The 22,781-nt window shown below is 37.3% G+C and overlaps 2 protein-coding genes across 2 annotated transcripts; one reads left to right on the top strand and one right to left on the bottom strand.

Moving 5' to 3' along the window:
• Position 1: 1 nt before the first annotated feature.
• mgme1 (mitochondrial genome maintenance exonuclease 1) lies at positions 2 to 4,305 on the bottom strand. The gene is made up of 5 exons (XM_041790076.1): positions 3,581 to 4,305; positions 1,789 to 2,026; positions 1,563 to 1,695; positions 440 to 570; positions 2 to 142 (listed from the first exon to the last, which is right to left on the bottom strand). Exons 1-5 carry the CDS (start codon positions 4,089 to 4,091, stop codon positions 94 to 96), a joined length of 1,062 nt encoding a protein of 353 aa, XP_041646010.1. The 5' UTR covers positions 4,092 to 4,305; the 3' UTR covers positions 2 to 93.
• A 2,045-nt stretch (positions 4,306 to 6,350) lies between these two features.
• snx5 (sorting nexin 5) lies at positions 6,351 to 21,586 on the top strand. The gene is made up of 13 exons (XM_041790302.1): positions 6,351 to 6,488; positions 9,722 to 9,826; positions 9,946 to 10,056; positions 12,766 to 12,887; positions 12,994 to 13,117; positions 13,445 to 13,540; positions 13,627 to 13,732; positions 16,026 to 16,101; positions 16,322 to 16,361; positions 16,461 to 16,547; positions 17,164 to 17,323; positions 17,438 to 17,523; positions 20,299 to 21,586. Exons 1-13 carry the CDS (start codon positions 6,453 to 6,455, stop codon positions 20,347 to 20,349), a joined length of 1,200 nt encoding a protein of 399 aa, XP_041646236.1. The 5' UTR covers positions 6,351 to 6,452; the 3' UTR covers positions 20,350 to 21,586.
• Positions 21,587 to 22,781: the final 1,195 nt, after the last annotated feature.

The raw sequence follows: 22,781 nt of genomic DNA, 5'->3' as shown, positions 1-22,781 counted from the left end.
CCATTTTGATTAACTGTTCAGTCTGTTTCACAGCCTGGGAGCCTGATGTAGTTTCACTTTTAAACTGGGATTTCACTCTCATGCCTCTGCTGATCAATCTTCTAATCTCTTCTCTGGTAAAGTGCTGGATGCATCACTCAACCTATAATGAAAGAAATAAACAATATGCATATTTATTTTAATTATGTAGAAAACAAAAGTATGTTAAACTGTCTGGATCCTCTGTTCCCTGACTGCTCTGGTCAGATTTATCGCCATCACATTAATCTTCAACTTAAAGTTCTTCTTACAAATCATGATCTTTGCTGTTCAACTGGTTTCACTACTCTACAGAGGCAAACGTGACTGGCATGGCCATGTAAATCAAGAGTATCACTAATTAATTAAAGGTGTTTAAATTACCTTGAAGGAAAATCCAATTTTATTCTGATTGTGTTACCTTTGTTCTGTAAACTTTTCAAGACGAAGCAGCCAGGCTCTCCAGTTTTCTAACATCAGCTCTGAGTTCAGCTTATGGGCGTGGCCAGGTGACCCGTCTTTGTAGGCGATGACGATGAGTCCATTTTCAACCTTCAATGAGAAAAACCAAGGACTTAATATCATTTTTAAAAGTAGGTTATTTCTAATTTGAATAAGTCTTTCAGAGCGACAGTGAAACAACCTGGATAGGGATTTTTAACATGGTAGGCCACGTGACCAAAATAAGGATTCTTTTCAATGTGTTATCTGGGATTAACAATCAGTTTCAGGCATTCAGATATCAAGTGATCTCGTTTAATTACACTATACAATTTCAGAAAATTGGTCATTTCTGTGTCTTTGAAAACTTGAGGAAATATTTGAGATACTGTATGACCATAATTAAGAAATGTATAAAATAGTAATGGTACATTTTTAAATGAATATAGCTACTTTGGTGCAATAATTCTACATATTGCATCATTGAGGAGCAGTTGTGGACTTATTTTACAACACTGTAGCTGCAGGGAGACGCTGCAGTGGGTAACCTACAGTGTGCAAAAAAGGACCATAAAGCATGCAAATTAATGAGATTTAAAAAATTTAAAGCACTAATTATGGTTCTTAGCTGCATCACGGTTAATGCATTAATGTTGCTAACTCTAAGTTTATCCATATTTATTGTTGTTTCATGGACATCAAAAAGGCAAATTACTGAGCTGAGAGAAAGAACCCAGATCTCCAAGAAGAGCTGAAATTCCCATCACCCTGAACAAGGCTGGAAAGAAATGCTTTCGTTTACAGGGGGAAAACTGCTGATCACATTAGCTGATCAGAAAAACCAAAGCACTTAAGATTACACTACACAGTAGCTGTCCACATGATTTTCAGTCTCATTACTGTGGCATCTGTGTCATCACACCTGCTTTATTTTTTCCATTACTTACCTGAAGACTAGATGGTTTACTGTACTTGCTTTCAGACTGTTTTATCAACAAGTAATGTTTGTTCTACAGGAAAACCCCAAATATAAACAAAAGAAAGTAATATGGGTGCTATGAACGGACTTAAAAACCACCATGTGATTCATTTCATGAGATGACCTGGTATTTGTAGTTACTATCACTGTTCAGCGCTCCTGTGTAGGCTGCCACTTGGATAGGGTTGTCATATGTGTTGCTCAGGAATGGTTTGGGCTTCTCTGACGTCTTCCAGTCGATTACACAAAGTACACCCCTGCAGATTAAAAAAAAAAAAGTCAATTCAGAGAAAAGTCACGTCTGGTTTGAAAATTAAGGAAGGTCTTTGTCTAACAATCAGGATATTTACCTGTAGCGAGCAACACAATCTGCAACTCCGAGGTAGTTCAGCGTGTCATGTTTCACAGTGCTCTCGATGGCTCTCACGGAACTGACGTCTTCCAGTATGTGAGAGATGCTCTCTATGTATCCCTGCACCTCAGGTGGATATTCCTGCATTTTTGAAGAATCTCTGTTGCTCCATGATTCTCCAGATGTCAGAATGTCCTCCAACGCTGAATGGAAATGCTTCCCTTGTTGGAATAATTCTGAGTAACAACAACAACACTGTCATTTTTCTTTTAATTTGACATGCCTTCAAAAATGCGACACAACATAGTATGAATATCATGAATTTATATAAGAATTTACTACACAGATCTTTGTTAATTATCAAGTTAATTTACAAATGCAAAGAATACAGTAGGTCTTTGTGTTTTGGGGCACGGCAATGAATATTTAGGAAAACAGGAAGCCAGAAAACAACAGTGCTACTACTGTCAGGAAAAGGAGAAGTGGGTAGAACTGAAATTTTGGAATTTCCCCTTGCAGGACTAATAAAGGAAAATCTTAACTGGATGCTTTTATAAATGTTGCCAACATATTTTTGCCATTAAGAAAGCGCTCGCCCTCTTTTAGTAAAAATATATGCCAAATTCACAAAGCTTTGGTTTTAAAAAAATCAGAGTTAAGAAGGAAATTAAAATGTTAAAGAATGCATAATGTCCGATTTTTGCTGATGTCTGACATATACCGATATTTACTAATTAATTTTGGCCAATACCAATATCGATAGAGATGTCTGGTATTGGCTAAATATTGACATGATATTAAAATCAGCAGATTAAAATTTCTGGTGATATTTACCACCAATAAATAAATGGAAATAATCAGTCATGTGTACGTGGAGGCATGTGGTTCTAAAATAACTTATTTAAAGGACTGTTCAATGTTACTAGTAGAATTTAGCCTAAAATATTCATTATCATTATCAACAGATATAAAAATGTCTACTTGTATTTTAAAACCCATGCACTGACTGTAGATATCAGCATATATTGGCGGTAAATATTGGCCGTATTTGAAAATAATTTGGTTGTGTTTTAGGCTCGACAAACAGATCTACGTCAGCTGAAGTCTGTTTTTTTCACTCCCATTTCTTAAACTTTAAAGTGTGTTTTAAGAGCTCAAGCTTTAGGTCTTAACTGCATTTACATATCTGTATCAATATTAATATTAATATTGGCCAAAATGAATATGGAATTACTGGCATATCAGATATTGGCAAAAAGGGTTTCTATGACGTCTTTTTTGCTACGGTATCAAATATACCAACATAGTTTGATATGGTTGAAGTTTTAAAGGATACGAAAATACAGTGTAATGTGGAAAACATTGCTATAAGTTCATCACTCAGCTAACAAATATTAAGATATGATTTTGGCACATATACCAGCTCTAATTCAAAGCAGACATCATATTTTAAGAAACTTAAAGAGGAGCCGAACTGTAAAAAATATGTTAATAAAATAAATCAAATGTTTCATTGTTTAAAGTGCAATAAAGAGGCGAAGCCTGAGTAAGAATTAAAGACAAACCCCAAGGTTACAATAATCTGGGATTTAAATCATTTTAACGTTTTCTTTCCTTCTTTTCTTGCTTTGATTAGTGCTGCACAATTAAACTTCTCTGATTAAGCAAACTTGAGCCTTGTTTGCAGTTCGTTGATATCTTAAAAAATTATGAAAAATACAAAAGAACTCCAAAATTTGGGAAATTCCGATTAAACAACAACAATAACAAAGTTTTATTGCCGAACTTACTCAGGCTGTACTCCTTGAAGCCTTCCTCTCCCAGCTTCATGATCATCCTCCTCCTCCACCTATTCAGGTAGAAGAGCTGCTCCGGGGAGAGGGTCTGCTGAAGGATGCGGGTCACACTCGGTACCGAGGATTTGCCTCGGGTAAAAGCAATCCGGACTGGAGGTCCTGATTCTGGCTCTTCTGTCTCTGGGACATCCCTTCTGTTTAAGAAGGGATGTAGGACTTTTGGTCCCCTAACTTCAGGTGTTATGGATGGAGTCTGAGCTTTGACAACGGGTCCATACATGTGCTCGTCCTCCGCCTGGAGGCTCTCTGGGGTCTGGGAGCTCACCCTGGTCGACATGACGGCCTTTACCAGAGAAGAGTAGCGTTCACTGTCCACAGAGCTGTAAGGACTCCGTCTCTTTGAGGACCTCAAACTGGGGCACATTGATAAATAGTTCACATGGAGGGAGGGGTGGTGAGGCACACTGATGCCGAAAACGAACATTAAACGTCTGAAAGTGTACATTTTACCGACTTTTACACCACGAAATTAGAAGTAAACCACGTATTAACGTAATAGGTACTTGTTATAACATTACTTTCGACCACTGTAACGTAAATTTAAGTTTTAGGCGTCATATCGGTGAAGGTACTTGCCCTGTACTTGCCCCAGCATGTTCCAGAGAAACTCGGACAAAAAGACCGAAACAAACGACAGTCTCTGAACAACGCGCCCAGAAGGTTGCACACACTTCCGGGTGTCTTTTTTTTCGAACAAACTTTATTGAAATGTGTTACAAAAGCAAAAATGCCTCAGTACAAATGTAAATCTATATCTAAATTGAACTTGCTTGTTTCCATTCAAAGACTATTCTTAATTAATAACCATTTTAAAGTTATGTTAACCATTTATAACCATATTAACCATTTCTAATTTTCAGACAGGCTCTGCCACAGAGTTGGCTTAGCCTTTGAAAATCCCAGTGAATGGGCCCTTCCCACTTGTGATGTATTGATAATGTCAGTGCCTGTGTAACCCCTCAGTATTGTGTTCCAGCAGCATTGGTGCTGTGACTAGCAGTTACTTCATTTTGGAGCTGAAAAGAGTTCGAGGCTGTTATTTAGTTCTGATGTTAAAATCCTTTATTCGTGCTACTTTTTAACCTATTACTACTACAACTACTTTTTAGTTGCATTTTGCCCTAATTTGCTACTTTTTTGCCACTCTTAACAAACGCGCTGCCTTTGGCCCTTTATGCCATGTTTAACCAATTTTTGCCAATTTAAACCAACTGGCGCTGTTTGTGGCCCTCCTTTAAACCCCTATTTGCTGTTTTTTATACCCGTTTTGCCACTCTTAACCCATTTCTAACATTTTTGGTCTATAAGCTGTTTTTGACCCACTTGTTCTGCTTTTCATCCATTTCATCTCCCCCTTTTTCCACTTTTAACCGATTTTTGCTACTTCTAATTGACTTTAACTAGTGATGGGAATTACAGCTCCTTTGAGTGACCCTGGTTGTTTGGTTTCTTCTGCCCTGCTAAATTTGTCAGTGTCACAACATATGATTTATGTTTGTGCTTTTATTCTACTCCAATTATGCTTGATTTTTAATAGTAATGAAAGTATAATTATTTTTGGAATTATGCTTTCACTGCAAAAACACCTTGGTCAGATGAACTCTGCTCACTGGCTAGGCTGTATGACGCACCTGATTTAAAACACTAATGTTACACCATCAAGTATGAGTCCTTAATGTGTGGTGTACCTATGGTGGAGTAGTGTGGGGAAAAAATCATCTCTGCTAATCAATCACATAACACACAGACACAGACAAAATATATAAAAATGATAATAGCAATAATAACGATTGTATAAAACGAGATCTGGGTCTGATCATTTACGTTAAATGATCTTTTGTACCGGCTCGTTCATGAACCACCCATCACTACTTTTAATTATTTTTGCTGCTTTTTGCCCTTATTTGCCTTTTTTGCAACATTTAACCAACTTTCTGCCTGTAGCCTTTTAATGTAACGTCATTTTGCCACTTTTTAGCCACTATTGCTAATTTTTTTTTGTCCCCATTTTGGCACTTTTACTCAGTTTTTGCCACTTTTGATTATTCAATTATTCAGTTATTTTCCGTTTAAGTTATCTCAGTGTTTTCTTCCTTTTTCTGGCATCCTGATGCTGCGCAGCTCATGGCTTGGCTCTGAAGTCTGATATTACTTATATAAATGTTTATGTCAGTGTGCTTATCCACAATGTCAACATTATTAATAAAAAGGATCCCCTTTGTTGTTCTTTTTATATATTTCTACTAACTAATACTTCAAAACTCAAAGCTGTTTAAAATAGATGACACAAAACTATGTTGATTAAGTGAATAAAACGAGTAAAGGAAATTCACTTGAGTTGGAGATTCTGTGTTATGCTGATATAACATTAAAGACTACATTACCCATAATGCATATGCATCCTTCAACTTACTCCGTGTTGCTGTTTACCGCTTGTCAGTCCTTCTGTTTATCCCGCATTATGTTTACTTCCGTTTCTTTTATATATCGTCCCTATCTACTGTTATTTAGCTGTTATATTAATATTTACTTTTTACGTCGTTTGCCTGCTTCTTCTGTGAGCTGTTGACATGGATGTTTTATGATTGATAGGACTCAAAGCCAATCACTTCATTTGTGAATACGCTATTGGCCAATAGAAATTCAGTGGGGGCGGGACTTAATCTTTCATTATGGGGCAAAAAAACGTTTTGACAGCTCGGCAGACAGCTAGCCATCCAGCGGAGGGGGAGCTTCCTGTCTGTTAATAGTTTTTTATTTGGGCTGTTGGCCTAATTTTTCCTCGTAAGTCAATAACAGTTCAATCATGACATCCCCCATAGACGACAGCGATAAGGAAAAGGTGAGTTAAAGTCAGCACTGGTAGCGTTAAAGCACGTTAGCTAACATTAACGGTCGCTTATGGGCGAAGTTACTGCCGCTAACTTGTGTTGTTGTCTTTCTGTTAGCTTATTGCTAAGCGAGCTAATCGATAGTTTCGTCAATTACACTTAAATGAAAGGGGTTGAACAAAGAAACTGCTCATGGATGTAAGAGCTGTTTGCTTCTGAAGCCCAGTTTCCTGAACGTGTTAAAACATGCAGCTCAAATTGTTTACTGGACTGAAAATGGTAGTTTACGTTAAGGTTGTAACTGTAAAGTTGCACTGCTTTGTATTTCGGCAAAGGAATTCAATAGTATATAGAAAGTACTGTAGACAGATACGTGTTGATTATAAGTGGGGTAAATTAAGGTAAAACATCTTCAATGCTTGTAATTCCTGCCTGATGCAGAGGGAGGCAGACAGAGAAGAGTTCATACAAAACTACTGATCGAAACCATGTTCATCCAAACAGCTTTATTAAATCATAAATTATTTTCAGGCTTATATTCGGTATTGAAAAAGACACGCTTTCAAAGCAGATGAAGAAAACTAGAAAATCAAAAGAAAGCTTTTCTTTTTGTCAGTTTAAAATGATGCAAACATCCAGTTCAATTTCAAGAAGAAAAAAATTAGTGTTACTGGTTAATTAATAATTCTTTTAAGAGGAAGGGAAGCAAAAGGGATGCACAGAGGCACCAGTATAACATACATATCAGCCAAAAACGCTTTTTGACAAATATTTGGTAAAAACATACCTACATTGTCAAATATTGTAGGCAAAACGTACAGCTGCGCTGTCAGGTGTAGGTGGTTGCCAGGGTGCCACACTCTCAAGAGGGCCCACTGAGAGCCCTGAACATTTTAAATGAATCCTCATACCAAAAACAACTACCAGACTTTCTACTTACGACTCTGTTAACTGTTTCCCAGATATGCTCGGATTGTAAAGGTCTAAGCCTATGCCAATAATTTTTTCTCTCATCTTTGATCCTTTAAACAGGTAAATGTTTGACCAACAGGTTGCATCTTTTGCCAAATAATAAGCATCTTCTCTGAATCCGCCATTGGGCTCACTAATTGCAAGCATTACATTGATATGACACAACATATAAACATCTGCTACTGATATTGGTTCATGCCAGTACTTTAGGCCGATACAGTGAATACATCAGCCTTGAGCCGACAGGACAGCTGAAGAGAGACAGGAAATATTGAGAGAGTGGGGAGAGACGTGCACCAAACAGTGCCAGGATTGGGAATTGATCCAGCGACAAGTGCATTGAGGACTGCAGCCTTTGTATATGAGTGACTGCTCTGCCAATCGAGCTAAACCAGCAATATTTAACTTTTAAAGCTAGCGTCTGCCAATGTCAATATCATGTTGGTGGTATAATGCATAAGAAGTGTCCTTTAGAGGTATTCGTTTGCTGGGATTGGCATTGTGACGGCAACTATGTTTGTGTTCCTCAGCATCTGATGCCAAGCCCAGCAATGAAATTATTTTAAAGGACATTTTTGAGTGCAAACTCTTCTGTGTTTATCCCAGTCTCTTTTGGCTGTGTACCTTAAGCGGCAAAGTTGCTTGACTGTCCTTGTGTCTTTGTCTTTAAAAATAACATGCTTCCCTAAGGAGTTGTAGGCAGGACCAACAGACCTAGGTCATGGGTAGTCTTTATCTTTGTTCATCCTAAAACTGAAAAATGTCATTTAAGGACTGAAGGTTTAGGTCTGAACTACATTGATGTATCAGTATCTATGCTGGTTTCAGTATATATACTGATATCGATATAGGACATTGGTTTGTAATCTAATATATGATGTATTCCTAATCTGAATTAAATAAAATTGACTTAACCTATGATACAGTTTTGTTTTTAGTTTATGTGACCTCAAAATTACAACAGTTTTCAGAAAAATCCCTAATTTCTATAGTTGTAATGGGATGTGTTTTGCCTTGACATCTTGTACTAATGCATGTATCAACTGTTGCCTTTAACTAAATATTAGCAAGCATAGATTGTACCAGGAGTTAACATTGTGAGCATGTCCCTCTACTCTTCTTCCTGTCTGTGTTTGGATCCCTATTCTGTAAGCGTCCATTTCACACAGCATATAACAACAAACGTTTCTAAATCCACCAGATTGATAACAACAACAATACTGGACAGAAGTGTGTGCCTTAAAATGCATTCACCTGTAGTCTTTTTTCAAATATTCCTTTCTTTAGACTTATCTTGTGATTCCACATTTTTTATGTGACATTAATATCTTTGCAGACATTATATCATTAGCATAATAGGGAAGCTAGCATCATATTTGCATGTTTAACTTTATTTGGAAAGTAAACAAGAGTCCTCAAAAGCAACACCCCTGAACTATCACCAGTTAATCCAACACCAGTTAAACTGGCACACTGGGACTTTTGTGTAGGATGACAGTTAGCTGACACTAAGGGGCTCCTAAGTTTTGTATGCACTTCCTTCACGATCTTCTTCTCTGCTTCATGCTTACGCAGACATTTCTTAAAACGATCCCGTTTTTACAGAAAAACATTCAGAATAAAACAGAAATATGTCATTTTCTTCTCCATGTGGACAATGCCTAAGAGTAAACATTAGTTGGCCTAATTATTAATTGTGTAACGATACATATGATGATAGCATAGTGTAGTACAATGCAACATAACATGATTTAATTCACTGGCACAAAGAACCTGCATGTGTCAGTTTGATTGTTGAGTAGCAGAAAATCCCTCTTATAAGACTCTCCTTGACTCATCTTTTGTTATTGTTTTGACTGAGAGCCTCCTATCTGTGGACTTAACATACTGAGAGTTTGATGTGTCTGAATTGAGGATAAAACCTACCATTAGTGGCTCATTTATTTGTTTTAGATACTTTTTTGTTTTACTTGCTTTAATTTATGTCTTACTACAACACCACACCGCCTTGAAGCTTTTAACCCACAGAGTTTTGTCAATGAGAAGGCTCTTTTTTACACCACCTTTGAAATCCTCAGTAGCTGTCAGACACATCAGAGGGGCAAAGCTGCAGAAAAACTATTAAGTCTAACTTAAATAAAGTAAAGACCTTTTATTGTATGTTCCAGAGAAATTATGACAGGAGAGACCCTGTGAATATTTCTTTAATGCAGCTTTTAAATCAAATTTTATGTGACATGTTATGTTTGATGTGCATTTTTTCCCCCATTAGATGCGCTCTGTGTCTGTGGATCTAAACAACGATGCCTCTCTTCTCATCGACATTCCTGATGCACTCTGTGAAAGAGACAAGGTCAAGTTTACTGTCCACACCAAGGTAAAACAACACTATTACTTAATAACTATTATGATATTCAACTAGATCAGTGCAGTATTGTTGGAGTTTTTTTTTTTTGTTTTTTTTTGCAAATACCTTAACATGAAACCTCTTTTTAGACCACACTCAGCTCTTTCCAGAAGCCAGAGTTCTCTGTTCCCAGGCAGCATGAAGACTTCATCTGGCTACACGACACTCTGGTAGAGACAGAAGACTATGCAGGACTAATTGTAAGTTGGACTGTTGGATGGTATGACCTACATAATAAGGGTTAAAAATGTTACCCACATCCCTTAGTGCAAGGGTGGGCAATTAATTTTCCCGAGGAGCTGTATAAAAGACATAGACTATTGTGAGAGCCAGTCAAAAAGTCTGAACTCAGTTCTGCTTAATTAAAATTCTAACTATTTATTTAGAGCATTGAAATGTTCTTTTTTTAGGCATTATAAAACAGCCATTGTAGAAAGATTCTGACATAATAACACTATTCAATCAATATTCACAAAATCTTTTTTTAAGAAACACGCATATTTTCAGCATTTAAATGGCAACATTGAGTTAATTTAATACCAAAAGTAAGAGCCATAACCATTTTTGTAGCCTGTCTCATTTGCAGTTTTTCAGTTCTTTTCCGGTTTTGTCCTTGTTCACCATGAGAAATCTAGTCTGTGTTCGGCCTGAATAAGTGCATTGAAGTTGGGTTGAATGTCTGAGGGGAAATTGTGAAGGACACCTAATCATCAGTGAGAGATTACTATACCTGGATTTGTTGAACTTCATCACTGAGAATGTCTATTCACGTGTGTAGATCCTAAGAGAACAGACATATTCTGAGCATGCCTCCTCATGTGTTGAAAGCTCTCCTCGTTGACAGAAGAATAGAAATCTGGCAGTGATATCGACTTAAAGTGCTTTGACAATAGTGAATCAGACTGCAGGTCAAAAAGTTTGAGCTCGACATTAAATGTGCATTATCCACACTGCGAGTTAGGGGGGGAAGAAGTCTTCAAACCACCTTGAAAATGCACTGTACCCCTTACCTGTGGAGGTGATCAGCTGATTGTATGGCTTCTTTCATTGTTGTCAGGTGGGTGAGGATGTTGCACTTCATTTGGCTTGAAAAAAACTGCAACTTTCTCATGGAAGCCTTCAGCAGGCTATATATTTTATGTGCAAATAGGCCCCTGTCTTGGAGTTTGGTATTTAGTCAATTGATTAGTGCAGTCACATCCACACTAAAAGCTGCATCTGAGAGCTCTGGGATGTTCTTGCCTTTTTTCTCCCATAACACCCAGAACACTGCTTTCAGGTTCCACACCCCTTTTCAACACTTTGCCTGGGCTGAGCCATCTGATACTTGTGTGGTAGATTATGTCCCCATGTTCAGTCTCATGCTCATCTAAAAGTGCAAAACTGGCTGTGATTCACTGATGAAGTTCACTTTTTTAGTTACAACATCAATTACTTGGTCATTTTTGACACTGACTCACATAACACCACTTGGTGTATAATGCAATGCAAAAAAACCCATTTCTGTTACTTTATCTTGTATGTGCTTCAAAAGTTTGACATTTTTCCCTCTCAGATTTGCACAACCATCCATCGTTACACCTGCTAGTTTTTCCCATTTCAGTCCCAGCGTATCTAAACATTCATTTACCTCTATGAACAAATCACTTCTTGTTGTCATACCTTTCATAAACCGCATAGCAGCCGGTTCCTCTGTAATCTTGTTATCTCATGTACAAGGACATCACAGCTCTCGTCCTGGGCTAAGGACAAACAGCCAAACTTGTCCACCTTATTCTGCAGCTGAAGCTCCAAGTTGCCGGTGATGTCCTGGATCCATCTCGTTTTTATTTGACTCAAAAGGGGCATATTTTCAAATGCTTCCTTTTAATCAGGACATTATAGTGCTGCAGAGTCCACCAAACACCTAAATAAACTCCCTGTTGGAGAGTAGCTTTCAGTTCCTTGCGATTTTGTGTGATGTCATAAAGCTGGTCTTCACTGCTCTGTTTCTGGATGAGTGAAGCTTAGTAAAAGTCCCTGTCGCTTTTCCAGATTAGCTAGCAAAGCTTCGGATGTCCGTGCATGCACTGCATCTGTCAAGGCCTCGTGTTTTTTGGTGTGCTGTCTCTTAATGGCAGATCAATGTGTAATCCTTAAACACAGCCAGCAGTAGCATGTCTGTAGATCATGTATGTAATCTAAAAAAGGCAAAAACATAAGTGCCATAATTTTCTTTTAACTCGGCATGGGGAAGTTAGATTGGTTTCTGTATAAAAATCCAATGTTATGTCTTAATTTTGTAGTAAGTGATTCAGTGTGAAATCTTAATGTGAACTGTCAGATATTTGCACTGACTGACTTTTTCTTTATTTTGACCTCCCCGGGTTGTTAGATGTTAAATCCTGCCAGCAGGATCTGTGGATTTAGTAAAGAGCATGTATTTAGTTTATCTGGGTTTAAAATTGAATTCAGATCATAGAGTTTATTTTGCAGTTTGTGAAGTTCTTGATCTTGTAATCTGCATTCAGGAATGTGTCTGAAAAAGAGAGTTGTCCACTGTTATGTCCCTTTCTTAAATGCATCAGTTAATAGGCAATATCAGGTTTTAAATCTGAAGCTTCCTATGCATCTGCTTGCTGCTGTCCTGCACTCTTAGTGGGATTTTTGCAAATCTTGTCATCATCAGTAATAAGTCCTACATGACTGCTTGCTGTGATGATAGATGTAATGTAACATTTATCTAGTGTGTTTATAAAATGTATGGCAGATAAATATAACACTATAAACCAAGCAGCAACAGGATTGAGATTCAAGCCTGCGACCAGTGTGCAGAGGAATGTAGCATCTGTGTATGGACTGCCAGCCTGAAAACTGAATCTTTACATTTTAAAATGTTATATTTTTTACATCATCTTCTTCATGTATAGATTCCTCCAGCGCCTCCGAAGCCTGACTTTGAGAGCCCGAGGGAAAAAATGCACAAACTGGGTGAAGGTGAAGCCACAATGACAAAGGAGGAATACACTAAAATGAAGCAGGAGCTGGAGGCGTGAGTTCGTACTCATGAATGCTAAACAAATACCTTTTATGTTTTGTTTTGTTCTTTAACTTGTTGTATCTATAATCTGCATCATGTCTGGTCTTCTTTATTCCAGTGAATACCTGGCCGTGTTCAAGAAAACTGTCCAAGTGCACGAAATCTTCCTGCAGAGATTGTCCTCACACCCTGTTTTAAGCAAAGACAGAAACTTCCAGATTTTCTTAGAGTATGACCAGGATGTGAGTTCTTCATAATGCTGACTTCCTTTGCTGAGCAGTCAGTTGGAAAGAGAGGAAGTAGAGTTTACTGGAGCCTTGTGACACACGGCCTCCATCCTGCTGTGATCAGCAGTTTTTGCTTATCTGTGTTGTCTCTGTCAGTTAGCTGAGACTTTTACACTCTCTTTACTCAAACTACATCTTTTTGTGGAGAATGCTGTGAGAAAGTCAGAGAAAAACAATAAACTAGCATTAGCATTGGTATACTAATATTTGCACAACAGCCTGAAGAAATAAATCAAATTCCTCTCATGAATTTGATCCTTTCTAAATCTGCTTCACTTTCAGCTCAGCGTGAGGAGAAAGAATGCCAAGGAGATGTTTGGAGGATTCTTTAAAAACATGGTGAAGTCAGCTGACGAGGTCCTTATCTCAGGAATAAAGGTGGGGCTTCAAACAGCCAATGCGTGATAGTATTTACAGGTGCAATCTCAAAACCCCTTTCACTTAAACCTCTGTTTGTTTTGCAGGAGGTCGATGACTTTTTTGAGCAGGAGAAGACGTTCCTGCTGGACTACTACAGCAAGATTAAGGATTCCACCGCCAAAGCAGAGAAAATGACCCGTGCACACAAAAGTATGACATGGTTCTTTTATTTATCCTTCTTATATTGCAATTTGTGTTGTTGAAAACTAGGAGTAGTTGTTCTAGTGTTAATGCTTAATTCTGTCTGACTAAAAAGCACCCCTGCAATACAATACATATTAATCACAATGACAGATAAAAAAACCCCACAAACTTGCCCAGAAAGTACAGGCTAAAGCTGTTTTTACACTATAACTTCTCTTGTGTTCAAGCACTTCCTGTATCCTTTTTTTCTGATAAAAAAGTTCTATGTGTCCTATATAACAGTGAGACCAATGCACCAGTATAAAGTACATGCTGTCATGACCACAGCTGCAGCCGCCACCATCACACATTGCACTTAACATGACACGATTGAAAATTGCCCCCATTAATTGTGTATTGCGAGCGTCCATTGTGCAAAGCATACTGATATTAGGGACATAGAATTGTCACAAGAATCATAATAATGATTACTTTGATTGATAATGAGACCCAGAACACTCTGATCTTGCAACATCTGCGTTACATCTGTAGTTAGCAAGAACTCCACATGATGAAACAGGTAGTACTAAAATAGGTACACAGCTGCACAGAAACTGCAGATGATGGACTTAAGTTTAATCATCACACAGTAAGTCATTTTAAATCTATTTCCCTCTGAAAGACCTTCTAAAACAGCAACTTATATTCTGAATTTCATGATTCAAAGTGAGGGTCATCGGCGAAAATGACAGTTTTTTTTAAATGGCACCTGCTGTGTGTAGTGGGTCACCATCATTTAAAAGTTGTCAAACATTTTTAGTGAAAAGTTAGAAATCCTGGTTAAGATTTATTATTTTAATTATACCTACTGCACCTGTTAAAACAGATGAGGAAGTGTGAACCATTGGAAAAAGACACACAAGGGAGGATGTTAATGACAGTGAGCTTTACATCAAGGAGCTTATAGCACTTCATTGCATTTTCTCAAATGTGGACACCCCACCCTGGATGGTACTTATGACTTATTGTCCTCTGTAAATCAATCATGTATTGTTTATTTTAAGACAGCATAAAGACACTTTGCCCTATATCCACTTAGAAGGTACTGAGCCACATTATTTCCACATATAGGGCACTTTGTCAAGTTTTGTGTACTAAGAGAGCACAAAGCCAAATTTTGTCCTCATAGAGGGCTCTTAAGAGGGCACTTTGTCAAATTTCTGTCCACAAAGAGAGCACTTGGCCAACTTTTTTGAACACGGACACAAAGCCAATTTTGTCCACTTAGAAGAGTCTTTGAAGGACAACTGATCAAATTTTGTCCTCTTCCCAGGCACCAGAAGGCTATATGTCAAATATTTTCCACATAGAGTGGATGTGGATGCCAAAATGCCCACCAAATCAGGCAGTTTGGCAAATTTTGTCAAAGAGGGCACTTTATTATGTTTATTAACACATAGTGGCATTCAAGAGGGTACTTTTGCTGGTATTTTTCAAACATCAGGGCCCCCTGCCCTCTTTAAGTCCACCACAATGTTAAAATGTCATTTAGCAGACACTTTTATCCAATGCAACACACACACAAGACATTTCTCTAGTTAATAAGGCATCATTTTAATGTGTGCTGTGAATAAGAATGGAATATAAAGGAAAAGAAAATCAATGCATCAGACAAGGAGTGCAAGGTTTGAGTGCGTGATGTTTTCAGCTGATTATAGATCTGGTAAATGCATCCAAAATAACAGACTCAGTGTGCAAAGGCCTTTACTCAAAACACAGTAATATGATAGCATTTATAGATAAGTTTCAGTGCAGTCATATAAAAATCATGACAGTTGTGATGAAATGAAAAGTGTCCCTAAAACAGGAAAGTGCAGGATTAGTGTATTTATTCACTGCAATTTGATGTCAGCTTCACCTCTTATCAAGCTGTATCCTTTACCTTCTTTTAAACCGTGTCTAACGTTATCCTGCTGTCTTCCTCTTTTAATGTGGTGTTATCTTCAGGCCAGTTGACTTCCCTTTATGCTTTCCTCATTCATCTCTTAAACACCACTGTTAGGAGTGATGAGTAATAACATGACAAGTCAGGGAAATATGTGAAGAGAGCCAAATTTGATCAGTTTTTTGAATCACAATTTAATGGTTGTCTCACACAGTCTCAGACTTTATAATTTAAGACAACCAGAGCTTCAAACTTGCATTGTCAGCCATGCCAGTTTTGTGTTTGTTTATCAGCTTGTTTTAAACAACTCAAATGTTCTAAATGGTCCATATATTTTGGAATTTATGTCCTGGATTTGCTCTTTTTTTCTTACAGATATTGCTGATGATTACATTCATGTCTCTGCCACGCTGAACAGCCTCTCTGCAGATGATAGCACAGCAAACAAGAAGTGAGTATGATAAAAATCCAAAGATGCTCTATGTAGATAAATATTGACTCTTTATGAATACACACTAATGTTTCCTTTAGCCTTATCATGTGTTTACTAGAACAGATAGTGCTGTTATGGGTGTTTGGTTGTGATGATATTTGAGCTCTTTTGTATAGTTTCACATTTTTATCAAAGTCATAACTGCAGATGTGTCATGATTATGTCTTGACTTTTTCAGGCACTTGGAGAAGCTGTCTGACCTGTTTGAGAAGCTCAGGGTAAGACAGACTTTATCAACCTTGAGTAAATATTTGTCCTGTTTTATTCGTACCAGTACTTTGCGGTAACTATCTTGTCTTTAATCTGTTTCCCTTCAGAAAGTGGAAGGAAGAGTTGCATCTGACCAGGAGCTGAAACTCACAGAGCTGCTGAGATATTACATGAGAGACATCCAGGCCGCTAAAGTGAGACATGTTTATTGTTTTAACTTCTTAGAACATGCACACATTCACAACTGTCTGCAGTTTTTAATTAGCATTTTACACTGATTAAAAGCCATCAAAACCAGAAACAAAAATACTCACTAAAGAGTCAAATGATGGACTTTTTATCACTCACCAGTCATGAGATTGATCATGTAAGATTAAAAGGGGATGATATTTCTTTTGAAGGTGAGAAATGTCACCAGCAGTCATCATAAAGCAGTCTGGTGCTTAACTGGAAATTATCACAGAAGATGCCCCCAACATTTTGAATCATTTGTGCAACAGCTTGTGGAGAAACCAATCTCAGCAGATACGTAATTTGTTCAGATCATCCCCCATGGGTCAGGCCCTATGTAACTCCCTGATCAATAGAATATTTATCATCATGATATACAACAAATGTACTGCTGCTGAAACCCTGAGCAGAGTCTCAGTGAAAACATTACAGGAAGATTAATACTCTGTTTTTTTGCAAACAACCCAACATAAAACAGATTTTAACCATTGTTTGGTTAGTATAATAGGGTGCTAGATATTTTAAAATACTAAAACACCATTGCTGTAATACTTGAAGAGTTTTCTTTATTTTCTCCAGGACCTTCTGTACCGGCGAGCCCGGGCGCTAGCCGACTATGAAAACGCCAACAAAGCTTTGGATAAAGCTCGACTGAAGAGTAAGGACATCCCTCAGGCCGAGGAGCACCAGCAGCAGTGCCTGCAGAAATTTGACAAGCTCTCAGAGTCTGGGAAGAAAGGTTTGTTCATATGCGACAGATGCTGACTCTCCTTTACTTCTTTGTAAAAATAAATTTAATGACGTGTGCAAACATATGTATTAATTTCTAACCAGAACATTTTTTTCTTCATAGAACTGACCAGTTTCAAGGGCAGGCGTGTCGTGGCCTTCAGGAAGAACCTGATAGAGATGGCTGAGCTCGAGATAAAACACGCCAAGGTGAGCCGAACAGACTGCTGTGGGTGGGTGTGGAAGTTCATATATATGATAGCCCTCAGAGTTACACTTTTTAACAAGAATGCCCATTTTTTCTAAAATTACAAACACTCCTATGATTTCCTGCAAGGGCACTTTATGCCTGAAGTATTATGAAGAGGGTGCAGAATAATTGATTTGTTTATCTAAAAACATCTAAAGATAATAGAAATGATATAATGAAAATATACAAAAATATTAATCAAGCAAAGAAGTCAAGAAGAAAAGGAAAACCAAAACAACAACAACAACAGCACTGCATCCCTGGAGTTCTCTTCCTTGACAATTTCTGTTCAAAAATGATGTAGGAGGGAGTTTAGAAATGATCTTGTCCTACTCCTCTAATGACAACTAAACAGCTGAGGTATCTGCAAAAATAATCAACATTAGTGTTTTTGCCATTAAGAGAATATCAATCTACAATAATAGAAAGTTCTGAAAAATAGAATAAATATACATCAAAAAAGTTCTGATATTCTACAAAAAATACAATTACTGTGGCAAAATGTAGACCAAAAGCACTAAAACTGGCATGGAAACTAAAAAATAATGGGAAGGGTTTTTTTCTTCCACCTTATCTTAATTTTACTAAAACAAATCTGATTTTGCCCTTTCTAGAAATCATTAAAAAACTAGATTAAATGAGTTCAACACAATCTAACCCCATTCTAATCCCAGTTTATGGGTGAATTGTTTTGCCATAGTTTCTTTTACTCCAGCCCAGACACTTGTGGGAAATATTTTTAATTTCGGCACAAATGTCTGCTTGAACTCGCCGCTAAACTGGCAGCATTTTTGGTGGTCAAAGTTTAAACAAAATTCTACCAGTGCGTGAAAAGAAGTTGTGAACACTGGATTTGTCTTTATTTGAAACTGATCACGCCTTCTGCTCCTGCTCAGTGTGGTTAATCATTTACACTTCCTCACAGCGCTGTGAGTAAAATTACCAGGAAGTTCAAGGACACAAAATTATGTCAGTAAACTAAAATGTTATGTAACAAAGCCAGTAAAGACTTATTTTAAGTCTTTGTGTTTTTGTTACTTGCATACATGATACTGATATACTCATTATTATTATTATTTCTTTATTCACCCACACACTTTACACTTACTCTCAGAGTTGATGCAGGATATTGTGGAAGCCTACTGTTCACCTAAAGATGAAAACTTCTCTATCACATGCTGCTGTCTGTCTGAGTGCAGTAGGAAAGACGCGTTTCGGCCCCTTCAGTAAACAACAGCATCCATGATCATTGGGTCACGGACTGCATCAACAAAACAATCCAAGACAGTCGCTCAAAAATATCCACAAGAGATTATAATTAACCGTTTACAGCCTTTCTCTCTCCTTCACTCTCTATAAGTGACAGATGTCAGTCAGCACCATGGACAGCGCCACATTAACACACATGCCATTTTCAGAACAAACATTAGATAACTGTTATCATCATTAAATTCAATGATCTACTGAATAATAACAAAGACTTTACAGCATCAAAGTGGAGAATAACAATAAAACATATTTAAAAAAATATTTCTAAGCTATCAAATAAAAGTACCCCAAAATTTGTTAAAATATTCCCCAAATCTTTCTGCGAAACTTTATCGTAAAAAAGCAAAAAAAGGAGCACCCTCCCAACTCTAATCTGTAAGGTAGGTGCAGGACCAAAAAGGTAAACTCGAAACAGGAAGGTCAGCACTCAAGTGTCCTTTTGAAACATTTATTTAGGCTAACAGGCAACAACGGACGCGTTTCAAATCGTAGGTCGTCTTCATGGTTATGTGCAAACTTTATCATAAAGCCATAACGTTTCAATAAAAATGTACCCAAAAATTCCATGAAAATTCTCAAGCAAATTCCCCCCAAAAAGTCATATTAAATTCCCAATAATTTACAAAAACAGTCTCTGAAATTCCATGAAAATGGCAGAAAATCCCCCCAATCATCTGAAAAAATTCCTCAATATTTCCATGCAATTTTTAGAAATTCCAGATAACAGCCCCATAAATTCATTTCCCAAATTTCCATGAAAGTGCCTTAAAATCTTTTCCCCCAAACATTTACTCAAATTTCTTGAAAATGTAAAAAAATTCAAAAAAAATTTCCCCCAAAACTTCCAGTGAAACTCTTCAAAAGATGCAAATATATTCCCAAAATTTCCATGAAATGCCCAAACTAATTCCTTTAAATTAAAAAGAAAATTTTCTCCTAACTTTTCAAGCCAATTACTTACACCTCAACAGACATTCTGGACAAATATCTCAAAAATTCTAAAAGCAAAAATTCTAACTATGTTTTAAGAAAGCTAAAATGTAATGTCTTCATGTGCTCATGAAGGGACTTAGGAGGGTAAAAATACTTTAAGCATAATTTGATTATCAAAAGTAAAACTGAAGTATGAACACTTGAAGCACATTTATTGTGTCTGAATTTTGGATTGATGAAGGCTCTACATATGATGCATATGTTTGTAGTTTTGTTGACTTTCTTAAATACTTTAAATGAAGATAAATGGAGCGGGGTATAAAGTGGTTGGTGCAATAAAGAAAGCCTTCAGCCTACACCTTTTTTGCCCTATTTTGTCTTTTTTTATCTTTTGTTTTTATGCTAAAACCACATTTGCATACTGTGTATTTCTTGCAAATTGATCAGTGTAGTTGAGATTTGTGTATTTCAAAAATGACTAAACTAATTTCTGAAGCTGCAGAAGAATGAACTGTTTTCTCTTGTCTCCACAGAACAACGTGACTCTACTGCAGGGCTGCATCGATCAGCTGAAGAGCTACTGACGTGTTTCACAGTCCTCATGTCCCACCATCACCAAGTGACCAGTCATAGCAAACAGAAACCTGGCGTCCCCGGGCCCTGCACAGACATGAATCCAAGCCCCCTTTCTGCTCCCACCCACGGGTCTGATGCCACTTTAAAAACCTGCACAAGAAGAAGAAGAAGTGTCTTGTAAGCAGAATGTCTTCATGTTTACCGAGTCCCTGTCCTCTGGTCCATGGTCCGTCTTTTTCCATTATTTATGGAGGTCTGATTGTGATTGCCTTTAAAGAATAAGGCTGCCATCATTAATGACTTCCAGCATAAATAGCAGTTGTTTTTTTTCTATTTTTGACCTAATTTCTCATTTTTTTTGCATCATGCACAAAATACAAGTTTTGCCTTTTTTTGCCTCCATAAACTCAAAAGTTTCCAGTTCTGTTCACCTTTGAATACCTTTTCATAAACTTAAAGGAAGTCTTTTTGCATAGCTGTAACTAACTTTTATGAGTCATTTGCTTCGTCTATTGGGATTTTTTGTGGATCTGTTTACAGAGGCAAATCCAGTGCCTGTAAAAACATCCTCATGCTCTACATTCCCCGGCGCTGAAATTAAAGTACAACCAAACAAACCCTCAAGTAAAGAAAACTCATGAAAGATCTTATTCAAGTGTGTAAAAATAGCAGCACTTCACCTCAGGAATGGATAGCTGGATCCGTCTCCACATTCTTGTTTGTGAGGAAGTGGCCTCGGATGCCACAGTTATCAAAGATGCACATTAGTTTAGAGAGTAGGGATGAGTCATCAAAGATTTCAGTGAGGAAGAGTGAAATAAAAGGCTGTGATAGCATTTTCAAAGGGAATTCAGAGTTAGTTATTTTGGTTTGATTTGCACAAAACCCCTCGTTATATCCTCAGCACTTCTTTTTTAAGGTCCTCTGCAGCTTCTTCACCCTCACAAACTCTGCCTTCTCACCCTTTTCTTTGCCTTTATTTCATCCCTTTATTTTTGATGGGGTCTCAAATGTATCAGACATGATTTTCAAAAAAGTTTCTGTATTTTAAACAGTTATTAAAAAAAAAAAAGATGCACTTAGAAAAAATACTTTACAATCATGACCAGGCTCAGCAGTGTTGAAATGCATCATAGTTTTTTACAAATTGAATGTATTTCTAATGGATTCCAGCTCCTTTCATACAAATTATTAGCATTTTATAAATTTGTAATAATGGCATTGAATAAATCCTAATTTCCCAAATTTGATCCGTCTCAATTTTTTTGGTGTTAGCTTTCTTTTTTGTCTGCGACAGGATCTTGACCCTAGGGTTTTTTTCACTGCTTATACAAATCATCTATGAGTGAGAGTGGCCAATACGATTCATATTTTGTGTTTTGTTAAGGCAGCAGGTTTAGTGGTTGGTCAGTCTACTTAGCTTTGTAGTGTACTCCGCCCTCCTACAGGTGGCAGCATAACCTGATAAACGGAGCTCTGAAGTAATCCTTATTTGGTCAACAACGTGCATTTTCTAACCAAAAATTCTGGTGTATAAACACATTTTCAATACTTACTTTTCATTGATCGCATTGGCTGCAACCTATATACCAATGCAAACAATATACCAGCATAAAAAACAGTGACATGCGCCATCATGACCTCAAGTGTAGCCTTGAATATTGTCTGCTGTGTGCAACATGATGTGATTGAAAACTTGTCTCCATTTCTGCAAGCTGCCGCTTTGCAGCTCACAATGTGCTGTGAAAGACAGCAGTGCAGACCTGATCTGTGGGCACAGGCCCCAATTTTTACCACCATCAATTTTCACCTCATTAGATCATAATTCTTTATGTAAGGAAAACTGTTAGTTAAATAAAACTTGTGGAAAATACTCTGCAGGTCAAGACAACAAATGAGCCGCAGATGCTGGCAGTCTAACTTGACTGTTTTAACACTGGATGAATATTTAACCCACTAGAAAGTTTGGAGGATTTACAATGGATAAATTGAGTGGAGGAGGATGAATAGCCACCTGCAGCAGACAAGCTGACCACCCTGGGTCAAATGTGTGCATTTGATTTGATTTACAATGCTGATTTTGGTTCAGTCGGTTCTTATTGGATGGCAGTTCAATTACTCTATTTAATAATGCTACACTGCACATGCTTCTCTCAGCTGCACACACCAGTTTATTACCCACAGATTTTTTTTTTTGTGAAAATCTACCAGTAATGGTTGGTTACCATTGAGTTTGGACATCTTTCCCTGGAGCAGTTTGTCTGTAGCCCTTATAATAGAAATACACAGAATTTTAATTTTTGAAAAGAACAGTTCAAGTACTCTTGTCAAGAGTTCCTGCATTTAAAAGCCATAAAATGGATTTAGAATATTTTGACTGGATAGAAGTCTTACATTTCAGATCTCAAGAAATAACGTCAAGAAAAAAATGTAGGTATTC

The sequence above is a fragment of the Cheilinus undulatus genome, linkage group 6, assembly GCF_018320785.1.
Source record: "Cheilinus undulatus linkage group 6, ASM1832078v1, whole genome shotgun sequence".
Classification (NCBI taxonomy): Eukaryota; Metazoa; Chordata; class Actinopteri; order Labriformes; family Labridae; genus Cheilinus; species Cheilinus undulatus.
This window is presented reverse-complemented; position numbering and strand designations above follow the sequence as displayed.